Source organism: Danio rerio, chromosome 14, assembly GCF_052040795.2.
Source record: "Danio rerio strain M-AB ecotype USA chromosome 14, GRCz13ab, whole genome shotgun sequence".
NCBI classification, from domain to species: domain Eukaryota; kingdom Metazoa; phylum Chordata; class Actinopteri; order Cypriniformes; family Danionidae; genus Danio; species Danio rerio.
The window spans coordinates 7633027-7652500 of NC_141034.1; the positions used below are offsets into that span (position 1 = coordinate 7633027).

At 38.0% G+C, this 19474-nt stretch overlaps 1 protein-coding gene and 1 long non-coding RNA gene across 12 annotated transcripts in view; both read right to left on the reverse strand.

Annotated features, from left to right (window-relative positions):
* The window catches only part of rufy1 (RUN and FYVE domain containing 1), a 30478-nt gene that overhangs the window by 2859 nt on the left and 8145 nt on the right, over positions 1–19474 (reverse strand). For 10 of the 11 annotated variants that reach the window (XR_015507063.1, XR_015507061.1, XR_015507059.1 and 7 more), the window contains exons 4-16: positions 19268–19369; positions 16122–16245; positions 15984–16045; positions 15424–15559; positions 14443–14544; positions 11000–11116; positions 8377–8544; positions 7030–7127; positions 3161–3280; positions 2942–3071; positions 2531–2625; positions 2407–2455; positions 41–118 (exon numbers count right to left, since the gene is read on the reverse strand). Coding sequence is in view for 1 of the 11 variants with exons in the window: in XM_087281104.1 (XP_087137230.1) it covers positions 41–118; positions 2407–2455; positions 2531–2625; positions 2942–3071; positions 3161–3280; positions 7030–7127; positions 8377–8544; positions 11000–11116; positions 14443–14544; positions 15424–15559; positions 15984–16045; positions 16122–16245; positions 19268–19369 (1381 nt within the window). In the remaining 10 variants the exon portion in view is untranslated. Of the gene's footprint in view, positions 1–40; positions 119–1730; positions 1998–2114; positions 2456–2530; positions 2626–2941; positions 3072–3160; positions 3281–7029; positions 7128–8376; positions 8545–10999; positions 11117–14442; positions 14545–15423; positions 15560–15983; positions 16046–16121; positions 16246–19267; positions 19370–19474 lie in introns of those variants that run through there. The other variant, XR_015507064.1, reaches the window with a different exon arrangement.
* Positions 3380–6909, reverse strand: LOC147833846 (uncharacterized). Its single transcript, XR_015507182.1, has 3 exons — positions 4101–6909; positions 3862–4053; positions 3380–3731 (listed from the first exon to the last, which is right to left on the reverse strand). It is a non-coding gene; the product is annotated as an uncharacterized LOC147833846 (long non-coding RNA).

The following is a 19474-nucleotide window of genomic DNA, read 5'->3' on the forward strand; positions in this document are numbered from 1 at the left end:
GATGCTGTGTGTCAATAACTGAGCGTGGAGCATCACTCACTTTCCTCCGAGAGATCGAGAACTCTTTTTGGCACTGTTTGCACTGTGTAGCTTCGTCGTCCTTTAGCCAAGCATGACCCTGGAGAACAGAAAAGACAACAATTTTCCATTATTCACTCATTCATTTTCCTTCAGTTTACTCTCAGACTTATTAGAGGTTGCCACAGCAGAATGAACCGCCAAATATTCCAGCATGTTTTACGAAGCAGATGCTCTTTCAGCAACAACCCAGTACTGGGAAACACCCATACACACACACACACACACTACAGCCAATTTAGATAATCCAGTTCACCTATACCTGCATGTCTTTGGACTGCGGGGAAAACCTATGCCAACACACGGAGAACATGCAATGTCCACACAGAAATGCCAACTGGCCCAGCTGGGACTCAAACCAGTGACTCTGAGGCGACAATGCTAACCACCTATCCACTGTTCCACCCCATTTTCTAAAGACAAGGTTTGGAAACATTTATTTATTACCAGTTAAGTTATTGTAGCATTATAACACTAAACCGTTCAAAAACTTGAGTCAAATTTATTTAATTCGGCAAAGAAATCATATGAATTAATACTTCAATTCAGCCAGAATACTTTAAATCAAGGGTGACCCACCCTGCTCCTGGAGATCTACCTTCCTGCAGATTTCAGTTACAACCCATATCAAACACACCTGCGTGTAATTATCCAGTGCCGTTCAGGATTGAGTTTTTCGTATGTGGATTACTCAGTTTGCTGGATTTGGTTATTGATGATTTTACACGGTTCCCAGAGATGGGTTGCAGCTGGAACGGCATCCGCTGCTTAAAAAACTTGCTGGATAAGTTGGTGATTCATTCCGCTGTGGCGACCCCGGATTATTAAAGTGACTATGCCGACAAGAAAATGAATGAATGAATGATTTTACACGATCCAGGATTGTTTTATTCTTTACAACTCATCCGAGAGTTGTTGAGTTCTGGTAGCTCAAACCTGCTTGGGAGCAGGTTTATTTCACGTTAGATCGGGTCATTTTAAGCAAAGGTATTACTGAAAGTACTGAATTTTGATCTTTTCTTATAGTAGTAGTAATATACACTTGGAAAAATAGTCAAACATTTATTTATTAATTTTTTTTGTATTAAAATTATACACATACATACATACATACATACATACATACATACATACATACACATATATATATATATATATATATATATATATATATATATATATATATATTTATATATAAATATATTTATTTAATGAAATAAATAGGCAATGCAGTGGCACCGTGGGTAGTGCTGTCGCCTCATAGCAAGAACTTCGCTGGTTTCTGTGTGCAGTTTGCATGTTCTCCCTGTGTTTGTGTGGGTTTCCTTCGGGTGCAATTGGGTAGGCTAAATTGTCCGTAGTGTATGAGTGTGAATGAGTGTGTGTGTGGTTGTTTCCCAGATATGGGTTGTGGCTGGAAGGGCATCTGCTGCGTAAAAATGTGCTGGATAAATTGGCGGTTAATTCCACTGTGGCGACCCCAGATTAATAAAGGGACTAAGCCAGCAAGAAAATAAATGAATGAATAATAAAAAAAATAAATAAATAAATAAAATAAAAAATATATATAAATTTAATATTTTTAAGTTTAAAAAATATATAGATAAACCCTATGCATTCTGCACTCCGTAATGAAAGTACAAAGACTGTCATGGGGTGGTTCTCCCTATGGGCTTCAAAGAGAACATTCATTTATACGGACTTTTTAGACACAAACATGTACTATTAATGGTACCAGCTTTAGTACAATTTGTGTATGAAAATAGACATTCACAATATTCAACTTTTTAAAAGAATAATAATTATGCAGTTATGCACATGTTTTGACAGATATGATGGTGATTTGATGCTTCGCAAAAGTTGCAGACGCCTTTACCGATATCCAAATGCTTTTTTGATGCAAAATTAATTTAAACAGCCTATTAATTTAAACATTAAAGTTATTCTTTACACCGATTAATAAACTTGAATAGGCCTAGGCTACTATGAGAAAGAAAATCTGCTCTAAATGTGAAACTTAATAAATTGCTAAATACTCCTGAAACATGAAAGTGTAAAGCCTGCAGCCCACAACACATGTGGAAGGTTGTTGCGTATCATAACAAGCAAAATGTAATTGATTGAATATTAAGTATTAATTTAACTATCAGCTGATTTGCATGTCTGCTCATTTAGCTCTTCAGATATGTGCTGTTACATATCTATAATGATTTTTATGGCATCACAGCCGAGTTAAATAAAACAAACAGTAGCAAGATGCTAACAGTATTAGCTGAATGGAGCTTCGCTTTGTGGTAGAAACGAACAGAAAAGGTGAATGTCTTTTACCTTCAGGGCTTTATTGACCTCTTTGAAGTCCTCCATCTTGAGTTTGGATCTGAGAGCAGGGTTGGAGTGTTAGGTCAGTATGTGACGTATAAACAGAGGCTGATCTAGAAAGAGAGAGTCTTACTGGCTGAGATGAAGGCCCATCTCCTGTAGAGCCTGTTCCTGCTCTTCACACAACTGCTGGAGCTGCTGCTTCTCTTGACGAAGATCGAGCAGCTCCTGCGGGAACACAAATCCTGTCAGCTCAACCATTACTCTTTCCGCACGTATACATGTATTTTGTGTGTGAATAATATATACACACTGAGCGGCCACTTTATTAGGTACACCTGTCCAACTGCTCATTAACGTACATTTTTAGCCAGCCAATCATATGGCACGGTACTAGTCAGGTGTACCTAATAAAGTGGCCGGTTTATTACGTTTCCTCTTTGGAAGAACACTATTGTGTTCAAGTCACTCTTGCTTTGATTTGATTTGATATAACCGAGGGTAATGTATTGAGTGCGTGTCTGTTTATGGCAGCATATCTGACCGTCTGCAGGCCCTGCAGTTGCTGCAGTTGTGTGCGCAGCTCCGCACTGTTGTCCTGTTCTCTCTGCAGCTCCTTCTGCAGGATCTGACGCTGTTCTTTCTCCGCGCTCAGCTCCGTCTCCAGACCTGCCCTGTGGAAACAGACAACACTAATAAAATCGAGATCTTGAGGGGTTGGAATCATGTTAGCAGGTTTTACAGAAGCCTTGACCGCCATTACCGGAGTGTGTCGAGGTCAGAGAGTCGCTTCTGCAGAGCGTTCACTTTCCCCTTCATCTCCGTTCGGATCTCGTTCTGCTGCTCATCTGTGTTCTTCTGCACGTCTTCTGAGTTCTGAAGCCTGAGAAGAAGATATCGTGTTTATGAGCTTCAGAAATGTACAGTTGAAGAATTATTAGCTCTCCTGAATTTTTGTTCCACTTTTAAATATTTCCCAAATGATGTTTAACAGAGCAAGGTGTTTTTCACAGCATGTCGGATAATATTTTTTCTTTTGGAGAAAGTCTTAATTGTTTAAATTAGTCTACAATAAAAGCAGTTTTTATAAAAATAAATAAATAAAATTAAAAAAAAACATTTTAAAGGGCACCTATGGTGAAAAATCTACTTTTCAAGCTGTTTGGACAGACATGTGTGCAAGTATAGTGTATAGACCGTCATATCGGGGTGATATAAACACACACAGTCCTTTTTTAAAAAAAAAAAACGGTGGACCAATAGGAGCGGTTTTCAGACAGACCGCAACTTAACGTAGGAGAGCGGTCCCCCCGCCCACCAATATTGATCGACGGCTTTGCGTCACGATCATATCCTCAGTTTCTTGTTGCACGTCCGCCATTTTCAGCGTGTGAGTCAAAGCGATACCACTAAAGGAACACCCTTGCTCTATTTTTTTGATGAAAAGCTCATTGGGCTCAACACAAGATCAATATTCTCCACATTATCGCTGTAATCGGATTTATTACTTGTACCTTTTGCGGGGCGTGGCGCTGTGTATTTCGGAGATATGGGCATGGGTTTCTGTTGGGGTGCATGCGGCGGAGCTTTGGGTCAGCGGCTCGGCGCGGTGTGGGTTTCTGTCGGGGTGCACGCGGCGGAGCTTCGGGTCAGCGGCTCGGCTTTCTGTCGGGGTGCACGCAGTGGAGCTTCGGGTCAGTGACGCGGCGCCAATGTGTTTGCCCTGGTGGAGGCTTGTGTTTGGAGTTCTAGAATGCGTGGCGTGACCATTCGGGGCACTTCATGTTTCTGCTTCACTGAGTGTCAGGTGTGCCGTGTCGCCACGCATTCGGTGCTTCAGTCAAAGGTAATTCAGTGTGTGTGGTTATTAGTCTCAAGCTCGGCACTTGTACACCGAGACTATAAAAAGACACAAATGATTTTGTACTCCCTGCTTGGTCTGTGTCCGACTTGTACATGTACGGCTGAATGCTCATCCTAACTCAGCTTAGCTTCTCTCTCAGTCTGTCAGCCTGTCTGTTGCACACACAGATCGTGGGAGCTCTTGGCTCCGCCCCCTTGTTAAGTTGGGCGGGAAGCCGAAACTGTGAAGCAACACGCCACTAAAACAGCAAACTGTGTAAACACCCCCAACATGACACTTTTGAAGACACTATAATAAAATCATCTGAACTGTGTGTTGAACTGAACCTAAACTGGCACACTCAGAAGAACCATAATATTATTATTAAATCATTAAAAAGGGGTAAAGTATGTGCCCTTTAAAGGTCAATATTATTAGCCCCCTTTAGCAATATTTGTCTACAGAATAAACCATCATTATACAAGGAAAAAAATCTTTCCATTAAATAGAAAATGGGGGCAAAATGTACCGGGGGGAAATAATTCTGCTCAACTGTGCATGCAAATCATATCTGAGACTAAATGAGAGTCCACACACACATTCAAAAGCTCTGTCAATATCTGAGACTAAATGAGAGTTCACACACACACACATTCAAAAGCTCTGTCAATATGTGCTTTAAAACCTGAAAGACTCGTTTCAGAAATTCTCCTGTTTTCTCAAAAACATGAAGCAAAGAAATGAAAGGATGATAAAAGGTTTGGAGTAAATGAGAAGTATTGCTTTAGGGGTTATTTATTTATTGCTTAAAGACGGTTCACTTTAGTTGCATTTATACTAAGTCTGCATAATTAAGGGCGTGGTCACTTAAGTGACAGCTAGGTCTCGCCGGTCGCCGTCATGTCACCTCAGCCGATTAGCTGCTGAGCTCAGCACATATATTGTATTTTGTTTTATGTGGCTTTACAGTCAATTGCCTTTAGGAATCATTTCTAACAGTTATCAGATGATATGGCATGCTCTGTGCACTTAATTGTGCTCACAAACCACTCAAGCGACCTTTTCCCAGATGAGTGAAATTCTGAAATTTTGTCATACAGTGTTATGCTGGATTTAATCAATAGCCTTGCATTTACTAACACAGACTATATTTGAAGTGTTTGCAAGTGATTCTCATTTTCCTCCTGTAGAAAAACAACAAGAACAATGCTTAGTGGCTCAATGTGTTACAGCAGTGTTTTTAAAGGACTAAACACACTTTATTGATATAGTATACAACCAAGCACAAGTGGTCAGAACACAAACGAGTCGCAGGTGATAAAGTATTAAGCATTCTCCCAAAGAAAAACTCATCCATGAAAATCGCTAGCAGGCGTCTGTAGCTCTGCCTCTTTGCCCTTGTTTGGTATCCCCCGGTCGGTGTGATGACGTGCGAACAATATGGCGATGGTTGGCCATGCCTACTTGTAGCTTCATTTGCACCCTTCAGAAACCTATGGGTGACGTCATGGATCCCACGTCCATATTTTTACAGTCTATGATTTGTCCTAAAGTTTTACAGACTATGGTTTGAAACCTAAACTTTGTTTTTTTCCCCCACACCGACAAAAACAACCAAATCAAGTCCAAACTCAAGTATTTTTGTGTTTTAAGATGGATTTCTTAGCAGTTCCATGTCTCTGAAATGAAGGAAAACATATACAGTTGAAGTCAGAATTATTAGCACCCCTGTTTATTTTTTCCCCCAATTTCTGTTTGACAGAGATTTTTCCAACCCATTTCTAAACATAATTTGAATAACTCATTTCTAATAACTGATTTGTTTTATCTTTGCTATGATGACAGTAATTAATACTTTATTAGATATTTTTCAAGACACTTCTATACAGCTTAAAGTGACATTTAAAGGCTTAACTAGGTTAATTGGGTTAACTAATCAGGTTAGGGTAATTAGGGAAGTTATTGTATAATGATGGTTTGTTCTGTAGACCAGGGGTCACCAACCTTTATGAAACTGAGAGCTACTTCTTGGGTACCGATTAATGTGGAGGGCTACCAGTTTGATAAACACTTCTCAAATAACAAATTTGCTCAATTTACTTTTAATTATACTGTATGTTTTTGGTAATAATTAATGATATTAATCCATGTGAAGACACTGATCATGTTAATGATTCTCACAAAAGTTATCAACAATGATTTAACAGGGTGGGAAATACCCTGTATTTAATGTATCAATGTGCAACACTTTATTTTGATATATCTCTGCAAATATTTACATTTTTAAATGATTACTTCTATATTAGATGAAGCTTACTGGTAAGTGGCGCTATGGTGAGCTGTTTTTAGAACAGGCCTGCGGGCAACACATGTGATCCTCGCGGGCACCATGTTGGTGACCCCTGCTGTAGACTATCGAAAAAATATAAAGCTTAAAGGGGGTAATAATTTTGACCTTAAAATGGATTTAAAAAAATAAAAATCTGCTTTTATTCTAGCCGAGATAAAACAAATAAGACTTTCTCAAGAAGACAAAATATTATCAGACATACTGTGAAAATTACCTTGCTGTGTTAAATATCATTAGGGAAATATAAAAAAAAAAAGTAAAAAAAAAAAAAAATTAAAGGGGGGGCTAATGACTTCAAATGTATATAAAAATAGAAAACATCCATCAGGATAGCCCTGACCCTCCATGCTCCAATTATGGGTTAATTATCATTTTTCAATAAAACAATGTGAGGGTAAGTAAATGACACCAAAATGCTAGTTTTTCAGTATTCCATCACCTCTGTTCCAGTTCCTTCATGGCTGCCTCCATCTGAATCATCTTCTTTTCCAGATGTACCATGTCCTCCTCCTTTTTCTGGGCCACTCGGTCAGACGCCTTATGCATCAAATGACAACATATTGAATTCAATTAGCCTCAACTAATCCTATTGATAGTTTTCACGTGATGTTGCCCCATTAAGGGAATAAAATGCCTTCTAGTGGGTAAAACATTAAGATCTCCCACTGACCGTCAAGTCACGGGCCGAGTGAGGTCTCACTTTTTAGCCAAAAAGCTGGATAAATGTTTTACGATAAGACATAATATGTAGAGATTGGGTTTTGCTTTTACAGAAATTTCTTTATAGAAAGAACAGCTAGAAAGGGGAAATGTATGGATTTGTGTGGAATGGTAGCATCATTGACCCATAACCATCTACAATGCCTATCAGGGCTGCACAATACTGGAAAAAAAAACATGCAATAATGATATTTTTTTTAATATAAATTTTCCCTTGAAAAATGCTATTTTCATTAGCATGTTTTAAATCATTTATTTAATATTATTAAAATAAACTGGTTGAAGATATTTTTTGGATCTAATTCATTCTAATTCAGACTAAAAACACGAGCTAAGATGCTAACATTAATTCAAAACACTATAAATGAGTTGTAAACCTGAGCAGATATTCTGATTGGCTGTTGTCATTTTCCTCTCTCATCTTGACTTTCGCACAAAAATGCATAAAATAAATGGAATTAACCTCAATTGTCTGCAATATGCATATTGCACATAATGTTATTGTGATAACCATCATTTTGCAGTATACTGTGCAGCCGCTGTCAGTACATTCATATGCTTTTTTTGTACAATTTTTACGCTAATTTGTTGGTTAAATTTCACAACTAAAGTATAAATTGACATGCAAAGACAAAATATAAATGGAAAAAGTGAACATATTTTCTCTACTAGCAAAGATTAAGCAAAAGCAGACACTTACGTGCTTTTACACTGTCACCAATGATTAAATCACTGAGGAATATCCACAAGATAAAGGTAAATGTTGCCGAATTGGAGCTCTGACAGCGACTTGACAATTTTGAATGACTGAAAAACAGTTGCGGGTGCAGTATATGGATCACAAGTGCCCACAATTTACAGTCTGTGATCTGATCTCAGTTTTGTTTTGTTATTATTTAAACCAAATATTCATAGGTTGAAATAGATAGAAATGAGACTGGTTTGTGCTGTGTTTCTATAGAGATCTCAATGTATCTGCCATTACGGCCCATTAATTTCAGGTCGTGTGACTGAAAACGATCAAATGCCGAAAAATACAGTGTTGTACGACAACAAAATGCACCACCTGTGCTTTGTTGAACATCTGCAGGTTGAGATTCTTGACTTGGTCCAGTTGTTGTCGCAGCGCAACCAGCGTGTCCTGCTTCTCATGCGTGTCCTTTTCCAGGAGTTTCATGGCTACTTCCATTTCCTGCTTCAGGCCGATCTGCAACTCCAGCTCCTTCTGTAGCTCCTGATTGGTTAATAAGTGCATTCAGCGTTAGTGATTGGCTCGTTATAATTTTATGAGGGCTGTAAACTATATAAGGAGTTCTGGTACTTCACATTGCTGAATTTTGAAGGCTATTAAAAACAAAGCAAAACTACAGTATTGATGGAATTACTCGATAATAAAAAGGTTTATAAGGCGTCTGTACATTGCCCGGTTACACAAATTCAAAGAGCAGCTAAACAGCATTTATTGTTGGAATTTCAATATAAACTCACAAAAACTGGAAGATGAGGCTTAGGCCCAATCCCAATTCTATCTACCTAAGGGGAAGGCATGGAAGCCCGTTCCCACCACTGAATAAAACAAATAAATACAATGTAAAAAAATATATATATAAAGTCACAATTCTGAGTTTTAGTCACAATTTTGAGTTAAGTCGCAATTTTAAGTCATTAAATCAGATTTCTGAGTAATAAAGTTGCAAATTCTGAGTTAGTCGCAATTTTGAGTTATAAAGTTGCAATTCTGAGTTATAAAGTCGCAATTCTGAGTTATAAAGTCGCAATTGTGAGTAATAAAGTCGCAAATTCTGAGTTAGTTGCAATTTTGAGTTATTAAATCAGAATTCCGAGCTCCAAAGTCAGAATTCCAAGTTATAAAGTTGCAAATTTTGAGTTAAGTCGCGATTTTAAGTTATTAAATCAGAATTCTGAGTTAAAAAGTCACAAATTCTGAGTTAGTCGAAATTGAGTTATTAAAAAAAATTCTGAATTATAAAAGTCACAATTCTGAGTTATAAAGTTGCAAATTCTGAGTTAGTCGCTATTTTGAGTTATTAAATCAGAATTCCAAGTTGTAAAGTCGCAAATTTGGAGTTGAGTTATTAAATCAGATTTCTGAGTTATAAAGTAGCAAATTCTGAGTTAAAGTTGCAATTTTGAGTTATTAAAAAAATTTGAGTTATAAAGTCGCAATTCTGAGTTATAAAGTTACAAATTCTGAGTTAATGTCGCAATTTTGAGTTATTAAGTCAGAATTCTGAATTATAAAATCGCAATTCCGAGTTATAAAATCTGAATTCTAAGCTATAAAGTCGCAAATTGTGAGTTAAAGTTGCAATTTTGAGTTATTAAGTCAGAATTCTGAGTTATAAAGTCGCAATTCAGAGTTAAAAAATCTGAGTTCTAAGTTATAAAGTTGCAAATTAAGAGTTAAAGTTAGCAATTTTGAGTTAAATCAGAATTCTGAGTTATAAAGTTGCAATTCCGAGGTATAAAGTCTGAAATCAAAGTTAGTAAGTCAGAATTGCGAGTTATAAAGGAGTTTCCTGTTATACTGACTGACCATAAATGGAGTGTTGAAGACGCATGCACATTAGCCCTTAAACACATTCTGAAAAACCTTTATTTAACCAGACTTTAAACTTTTCAATTTTATAACGAAATTTAGAAAATAATAATTATAATTAAAAATAATAATAATGAAATAAAAACAACGACATTTCATATCAGTTTTTATTAGAAGTTTATTTTAAAAGTTGTTTTGTCTCATTTTAATCATAATTCACTTAATTATATATATAATTATATTACCTCAGTATTTTCCCACACTCGAGTGGTCGTAAACTTATCAATTCCTTTCTTCTGCTGAACACAAAACAAGAGGTTCTGCTGGAAAAAAGCAGTTGATGGTGCTTTTGTCCTCCCAGTATTCTTCAGTATATATTTCTTTGTGTTCAACAGAAGAATGAAACACAAATGGGTTTAAAACAAGTGAAAGATGAGTAAATGATTACATTGTAATTTTGGGGTGAACTCTCCCTTTAAGTCAGAGATGCCCAAACTTTGGCCCACGGTAACCTTTGATTTGGCCCTCCATCCCATTTGAGAAGAGAGGGAGAATTATCGGGAATTTGGGGGGGAATGCCTTCAACAGAGATTGTCATTTTTAAGCTAACATAACTTTTGTTACTGTTGAGCAACAAAAAAGCAAACTGAAATTAAACATTTGCATTAAATGTTGCGAATGAATAAGATTTAAAAAAATAAACAAATAAATAGTCATTTAATGGATAGCGGACATTGAAGAAGTCATCAGCAAGCGAATCAAAGAAGATTGGATCGTTCATGATTTTTATTGCAAGATGTTCTTTATAAAATAAACAAAAATGTATAATTGTTAATACAATTAAATATTTTACATGTAATAAATTATAGTATTAATTAAATTGTAAAAATAATCATATAATAAATAATAAGAAATAAGAAAATAACATCTGACAACTTTACAGTTTAGTATATTTACCTCCGGCCCACTACTCTCAATCAAGTGTAGTTTATGGCCCTTTTAAAAAAAAATGTTTGAGCACCCCTGCTTTAAGTCATCTTAAGCCCTCTAATATACTGTGAAATATTATATTAACTGAAAATAAAGACTATTTCTGTACATTCAGAGCTGGATTTCTTTGCATTCTTACCTGCCTGATTCGTTTCTCCTCCTTGTACTGTTTCCAAACCACACTGTACATTTCATCCAAACCCTGACGAGTCTGCCGATATGTTTCCAGCTCCACCTGGCTGTCCTGCAGAGTCACCTAATAAAAAAAAATCTAAATAAGTATTTTTGGCTTTTTTCATAGTCATGGCCAGATGATAATGTAGCAATAAACTTATATTTGCATATGCACCAGACACTTTCTTATGCCGAGTTCAGACTGCATGATTTTCAAAGTAGTCGTGTCATAGATGTTTTCACACTGCTTGACTATCTGGGCTAGCGTTTCGTCGCTGCTTTGTTTACACTGCAAGATTGATCGGCGACAGGGGCTTTCACATTGCATGACTTTACTATAGGAAGAATCGCCGACAACTTCGTCCAAACTAAGTCTCAAAGACAAAAACATGTATTATATCTCGTTATTAACTACATAATGAGAAAGAAGCCTTTAATGGGGTAGAAAATGTACATGTTTGCTCACCTGGGTTTAAAGGGAATTAGCCATTTCTCCTCAACGTTGATAATAAACTAATTTCTTTCTGTATAAAACGTCAAACAGACACGGTTACTCCTGAGTCCTGTCAAACCTCCACTAGTTTTTCCTCCATTTCGTGGGTCCAAATAAACCAAAAAAGAGCGCTTTTAACTTCTCCCCCAGCCTCCCGCTGGCCTGCAGCAGGTATACACACGCGCGCACACACAAGTGAATGCCGCTCTCTCATTGGCTGTAGGCGATCGCTGATGTTATTTTCATTCAACACTCAATTCACACGGCATGATTTGAATCGCCGACAGCTCCAGATATTTAGCACGCCAAATATCTCGCAGGCATCGGCGACTCATCGGCGATTCTCTCAGATCGCGTCTTTGATAGTTCATACTGTGTGATTGTCACTCACGTGCACGAGCAGCGATTTGCCTGTGATTTCAGGCATTTGTCGGCGATTTCTCAAAACCTGTCGGCGAGCCAAAATCGGGCTAAAATCATGCAGTCTGAACTAGGCATTACGATCACTTGATATAGATAAAAACATTTCTGAGCCTGCCTCACACAGGTGAGTGAGCTTGACAAACCACCTATAAAGAAAGACATTCTTTCAGCTCTCTGTTGGTGTGTTCACACCAGATGCGAATAAAGCATCAAGCGAGAGTTATTTACATGTTAAGTCAATGCAAAGATGTGACTAGACATCCTGCAGTACAATTCATGCGAAAGAGGTGGTGCGAATGACATGATTTGCGCCAATTAAGTGTTTGTGCGTTTGAGTTGGAAAATCTGAACTTTAGCAGACATTTTCGACGGGTTAACCAATGAGCAGCTTGCTCTTGTAGGAGCGTGATTATGATGTAGCGCCTGTTGTTGGTGTCCTAAAGAAAAAATCCTCTTGCCGTCACCGAACAAAAGTTCATCAAACTTGACTCTGCTTAGTCTGAAGCACCGCTTAAAGCTTCCATCATCCAGGTATAGTTTCTGGAAGAGTTGATGAACTCATAGACACGGCACCGAATGAATCTACACTGTTTTTCAGCCTTCCTAAAGCACATAAAGCACAGCTACTCTCTTAGAAATCTCCATGTTAACCATTTAGCAACAAAGCTACAGTCACTAGGCAGACAGAAGCCCTGTCCATGACGTGAATCCGCCTATATTGCGAAGCCGATTTGACACGTGAATGAAGAAAATTTGACACACAAATGAATTGAATTTGATGTGCGAATGAAGAGAGCAAACTAAAAATGTTCGCGTGTTTATTTATGTGCGCATAGCATGATTCATTTGCGCATGCCACGTCTGAGGTGAACACAGCATGACACTTTGACCAGTTTTGCAGCAGACACTCTTTACAATCACTCCATATCTCTAAAAAAACAATGTGCATCTCTTGGCTCGTTTCCACTGACTGGTACAGTACGGTACGGAAAAAGAAAGCCAAACCGTTTGCACTTCAGACAAGAGACCTGCGCGGGACTAAATTTTGAATCCCGCTCCCGCTCGCACCTGCCAGGTTTTCGCCCGAACCCGACCGCTCCTGCTTACATTCAGCATTTGTTGTCCCGCTGCCCGCCCCGCCCCGTTTTCTACCCGCCGCGCCCGATCCCGCTAAAAGAGCGGGGAGGAGAACAAAACCGAAAACCACCCAGCTATACAGTCCAGACAGCCTATAACAAGCTGTCTGTATAAACACACACATACACATAAGCACCAAGCACACACACAAAGCTCTCTCTCTCATTCACGTGTGTGCACTAACACACACACACACACACACGCACAAAGCTCTCTCTTTCTCTCATTCGCGTGCGCGCGCACACATACACACAGCAACAAACAAGCTAAACACAGCAAAGCGATATTTCATTTACACGCATACATACGCGTGCTCGCTCGGAAGTCGGGAGCGATATTGCTAGACGGCCCTCTCCAGTCCCAAATTAAACCCGTTACCGACCGCTCCCGCTCTTTATTCGGAAATTTATTCCCGCGCCGCAGAAATCTGGTCAGGTCGGGAATGCAGACCTCTACTTCAGACTGACTCGTACATATAAAACTACGAGCCACAGGGTAGATTCTGCTCTACTCCATGGCTTTGTGGCTGTTCATCAAGACGACGACAAGGTTTTTTTGAGCCTCGTTATTACATGTATATATAATTCTGTAATCTCTCGGCTGTGTATTTTAAACATGGCAGGTTTTTTGTTTTCATTCTGGCTTGTTGCGCAAGCGAATAACGCATATCTGTTAAACAATAGCGTTCAGCTGGGCGTCTAGCTCCGCCTTTTGGCACTCCTTCTCATGTTTGGTACCCTTTCGAATGTGTGCCGAAAAAGTGGTACGGTACACCTTTTGATAGTGGAAAAGGCCATAAAAGTGTATCAACGAACTGTACCGTACCACTCAGTGGAAACGGGCCATCTGAGCATGCCTCACACAGGTGAGTGGGCTTGACAAACCACCTGTAAAAACACTTTTTTCTATATGCACCAGGCACTTTATTTAAAACCCTCTTTATAATAAGAAAAATAATGTTTACCTGTGAATGGGCCACAAATCTTGTTGCACTACTTGTTTTCATTAACCTAAATACCTCTTTGACACAATATCTTGCACAATATTGTTCCGTCTTACGCAAAAGTACTTGTATAGAAGGTCTCAGGTTGTTTGTATAGTTAAGTATTCATGTCTAGTGAGATTACTGCTCTGGTATGTTGGTCATGTATAGGTTTAAAATTGCTTTTGCGTCCAGTGTTGTGTTCATATCTATGATTATGTTTATTTATGTAGCACCGTGATTCTACGAGACAGAACATTTCGTTCCACATGTAGCACATGTTAATGTCCACACATGTAGCAGAATGACAATAAAACTGAACACCAGTGTTACATAAAAGGCAATAAATACAGCTGAAAAATCAAAATCTCACCTCCTCTTTTCTTTGACTAGATTGGAGAATATTAGCATTTTCCTGTTTAAGCTGTTCTTGCTCCTCACGCAGAGCGTTGATTCTGTCCGTCGCTGCTGTAAGCTGTAGAAAAGTCATCAAATAACAAAATATTTAACCATTTTTTTGTACATTGTGGCATTCAAATGAAATTAAAGTTGCAATTTTTGTGACTATAAATTATATATATATGGTTCAAAATATGAGTGAAATATTGTTCCAATTTTAATTCATTATAGCTAATAGTCATGTGTGTGTGTGTGTATACACACACACACACACACACACACACACACACACACACACACACACACACACACACACACACACATATATATATATATATATATATATATATATATATGGTTCAAAATATGAGTGAAATAATGTTCCAATTTTAATTCATTATAGCTAATATAGTCATGTACAAAATAAAAAAACACTTCTTTTAACCTGTACTTATTAAAAATAGGTGATCATAGTAAACTGCACAATGTCTTAAAAGATTAGAATGATTTTTTTAGCTGGCAAATAGATAAAACCTAACTGTCTGAAAATGAAAATGACAAGAACTTAGTATTTTGTGGCTGAACCGTGATTCACCAAGTCCTTTAATAAGTCATCTGATGAGGATTCTTGTAAATATGACAAAGTTCTGTAGTAAAAGTAATGTTTTGATGCTTGGAAATGTATTCATGTCTCTAATCCATTTAACAACCAGCATGATTTATAAATTATGTAAAATATAAGAACCTAAAATAAGGATAGGGCGGCATGATGGCTCAGTGGTTAGCACAGTTGCCTCACAGCAAGAAGGTCGCTGGTTCGAGTCCCACCTGGGCCAGTAGGCATATCTGTGTGGAGTTTGCATGTTCTCCCCAAGTTTGCATGGGTTTCCTCTGGGTGCTGATAAATAAGGGACTAAGCCGAAGATAAAGGAATGAAAAATGAGGATGTTTTCACCTCCTCGATGAGTTTGCTGTTGGTTTTCTCCAGCGAGTCCATCTTGGCCTGAAGATCAGTCACTGTGCAGCTCAGATGCCGGTTCAGCTCTTCGATGTAGTGCTTCTGGTCAAGTATGGCGGTCATTTTTGAATCGCTATTAGAAGTTAGACAAAAAAAAGTCATTGTTAAACCTTCAGTCACCAAATAAAACCATGATATTAAAGGCATAGTTCACTCAAAGGTTTTTATTTTGCTGATCTTTTGCACACCCTCAAGTGATTCCGAATGTTTATGAGTTCTTGTATTCTTGTCTAAAACCGATTGACTTCTATACATGAAACAAATATTATAAAAGTCAATGACTACCAGTTCTAAACATCCTTTCAAATATCTTCTTTTGTGTTCAACACAAGAACAAAACTCAAATATGTTTGGAACAAGTCGAGGGTGAGTGAATGATGGCAGAATTTAAATTGAGTGAATTATCACTATTAACAAAACAACTATTTTCCAATAATCTCGAACTAAACATTTAGAAAACAAGTGAATAATGGTCTGCTAAATGATCTCAGACTCACTCTTGTTTGCTCTCAGTTGCTTGTGGATCCTTCAGATACATTGAGAAGTCAATGACACACACCTGCAGTAAAAACAAAACACGGTGTTAACCAAGTCAGTCAAAAAGCACATCTGGATTGGACGGTTTTGCGTTTCACCTGAGAATCCAGATCCTCTCCTTTCACACACAGATTTGCATCGATCACGTTGAGACCCACCAGCATCCCTACAATCACAGCTCCTTCTTCCTCCATTACAAGAGCTCCGGGCTCATAAAACTCCCTTAGACAAACACAAAAAATGGAATTTAAATACAGGAAATGTGGGATTTGAAGAGTTCATTCAGCATTTTTACAACAAGATCAGAAAATATAACACTGGCTCACTTACAGTAAATATACTAGTTTATCCACTGAAAAATAGAACCATTTGCTTCTGCTCTGGAAGGGCGGTCCTTATCAGATGATGCAAGTTCGAAGGCTTGGGCAAACATTTGCTTAACCACACCCCTCCAACCGTTAGTTTGCTATAAGTGAAAGACGAAAACGGAGCACAAAACTAACTCCCCCCGCCCCCGCTACTCATTATTCTGTTTCCTTTTCATACTGAAATAAATGTCTGCAGCAACTTTCGGCTTTTCGCATCCTTGTGGTGTCAGTGGTTTCATTTTTTTGTGCATTTAGAATAAAGTTTGGTATGATTCATGAAAATTTGCATAAATGTGTATGTTCATTTATTCATTCATTTTCATGTCCACTTAGTACTTTTATTAATCCGGGGTCGCCACAGCGGAATGAACCGCCAACTTATTCAGCACATTTTTACGCAGCAGATGCCCTTCCAGCCGCAACCCATCTCTGGGAAACATCCACACACACACTCATACACTACGGACAATTTAGCCTACCCAATTCACCTGTACCGCATGTCTTTGGACTGTGGGGGAAACCGGAGCACCCGGAGGAATCCCACGCAAAGGCAGGGAGAACATGCCAACTCCACACAGAAACGCCAACTGATCCGAGGTTCTAATCAGCGACCCAGCGACCTTCGTGCTGAGGCGACAGCACTACCTACTGCGCCACTGCCTCGCCTAAATGTGTGCGTGTATGTATGCATGCTTATTAAACAAGAACTAGTGTTTAGTGTTCAGTTTTTAAATTGTGTCACAAATGATGCAAATTCAATCGGGTTCATTTCTGTGTCTCGCATGCAGTGTTGGGTGTAACTAGATACAAAATAACTAAATTAAATTGCTTAAAGTGAGGGATTATATGAAATGTAATTACAGTTACTTAATGTACTGTTGAAAAAAAGGAATTTATTTTGATTACTTTTGTGGCTTTATTTTTTATTAGACAAATGTTTAGACTAACAACCAATCTTTTTCTATTGTATGAGATCACATATTGACCAGACACACTTCCTCTTTTTCTCTTTTTACTGTGCTGCATACTTTAAGGAACATGCCAACAAGATGGAAATAGCAGAATAGGTGTGGGGGCCTTTGTTTAAAACAAAGTCTAGACATGTCACAAGTTGTCTTGATGCTTGTAGAAGTTGTGAAATATATTAAAGATGCACGTAATAGTTCAGTTCTGGTATGCAGAGAAGGGTTGCAGAAAGAGGAAGTATGTCTGGGGTACAAGAGCCAAAGGACTGCAGAATGACTGATAAGTGACGTTAAACCAAAACTCCACCTGTTAATATCAGTTGTGTATATATGCTGGAGTCCGGAAATGCAAGTTAGTTGCAAACCTCTTGAATGTAATTCTTATATTGCATTGGGGTAACGTAACCCAGAGCGCTGTCATAAAATTATTCATTTGTATCTGATAAATTACAACATTTTTTGGCATTGAAGAAAACACTCTCCAGACCTTTTCCTATTGAACAAACATGGAATTGGCTTGATATTCCAACAGTACTTGCCTTAAATACTCAATATTTAACATTTCCTTATAATTAAGGTCGATACATTTGTCAGACTATTGCTTAAACAATGAACCAAGTCAGAAATGAATTAATTACAATAGGTTATACATAAAATATGGGGTCACTTCTATTAAACGTTTCATATTTTGATATGGATACATGTTTAACGTTACTTTTTTATTGTTTACCATGCAAATAAATAAGAGTATAATTTATATTGACTATGCATTTAGATTTATAGGGTTTTATACATAGAATTGAGTCAAGTAATTCAATTACTTATTGAGTAAATCACTCACCTTTTAGACAAGTAATTAGAAAAGTAATTTATATACAACTTTAACGATGTAATTTGTAAGTAGTAATTAATTACTTTTTTTTAAAATAACTTACCCAACACTGGTGACACACACGTTGAGATTCAATAGGAACAAATGAGTTATTTTCTTATGTTGCACGTATGTACACTAACCGGCCACTTTATTAGGTACACCAGTCCAACTGCTCGTTAACGCACATTTTATTCAGCCAATCACATTACACCAACTCAAAGCATTTAGGCATGTAGACATGGTCAAGATGAACTGCTGCAGTTCAAACCAAGCATCAGAATGGGGAAGAAAGGTGATTTAAGTGACTTTGAATGTGGCATGGTTGTTGGTGACAGACAGGTGTATTTCAGAAACTGCTGATCTACTGGGATTTTCACGCACAACCATCTATAGGGTATACAGAGAATGGTCCGAAAAAGAGAAAATAGCCACTGAGCGGTAGTTCTCCACAGTCACCAGAAATCAATCCAATAGAGCCCCTTTGGGATGTGGTGGAACGGTAGATTACTGCAGCAACTGTGTGATGCTATCATGCCAACATGGACCAAAATCTCTGAGGAATATTTCCAGTCCCTTGTCGAATCTATGCCACGAGGGATTAAGGCATTTCTGAAGGCAAAAGTGGGACCAACCCAGCACTAGTAAGGTGTACCAAATAAAGTGGCCTGTAAGTGTATATTTGAGCTAGGTCCCACAAAATTGAAATAAAAGTGTTCTAGATGTTAGCATCAGCAGTGTTCATTTTTAGGACATCTATACGCTAGTGCGCACCAAAACAGAGACAACATTCGCGTTTAGAGGATATAAGACTGATATAAACATGTAAAGCTTGTAGTTTGTCACTTCTGCCGAGTCAACGGTTTTATTCACATCCAATCAAATGACCAATCAAATGCTCTCTAGTATCTGACATGTCCTGCATTGCATTTGATGTGCTTGAGCTCAACCACTCGCACTGATAAAACAAAACGCTATTGGGTGTTTTTTTTTTTTTTACACTATGTAATTGAAGATTATATTTTTGGAATGACTCTTACCCAAGCAGGTCTCTTCTATTTATAAGCACCTTCATATAATCTGCTATTTTTTTCTGCATTAGAGCCAGATGCAGCCACGCTCGAGCTCGACCAAGTCCTGTCCTGAAATAACAAACAAACAAATGATTGTAAAGGCCAAATGCATATATATCATTTCATATAAACCTTTAAAGATTCATTGGCAGCTGCATCGGAAATTTCCTGAAA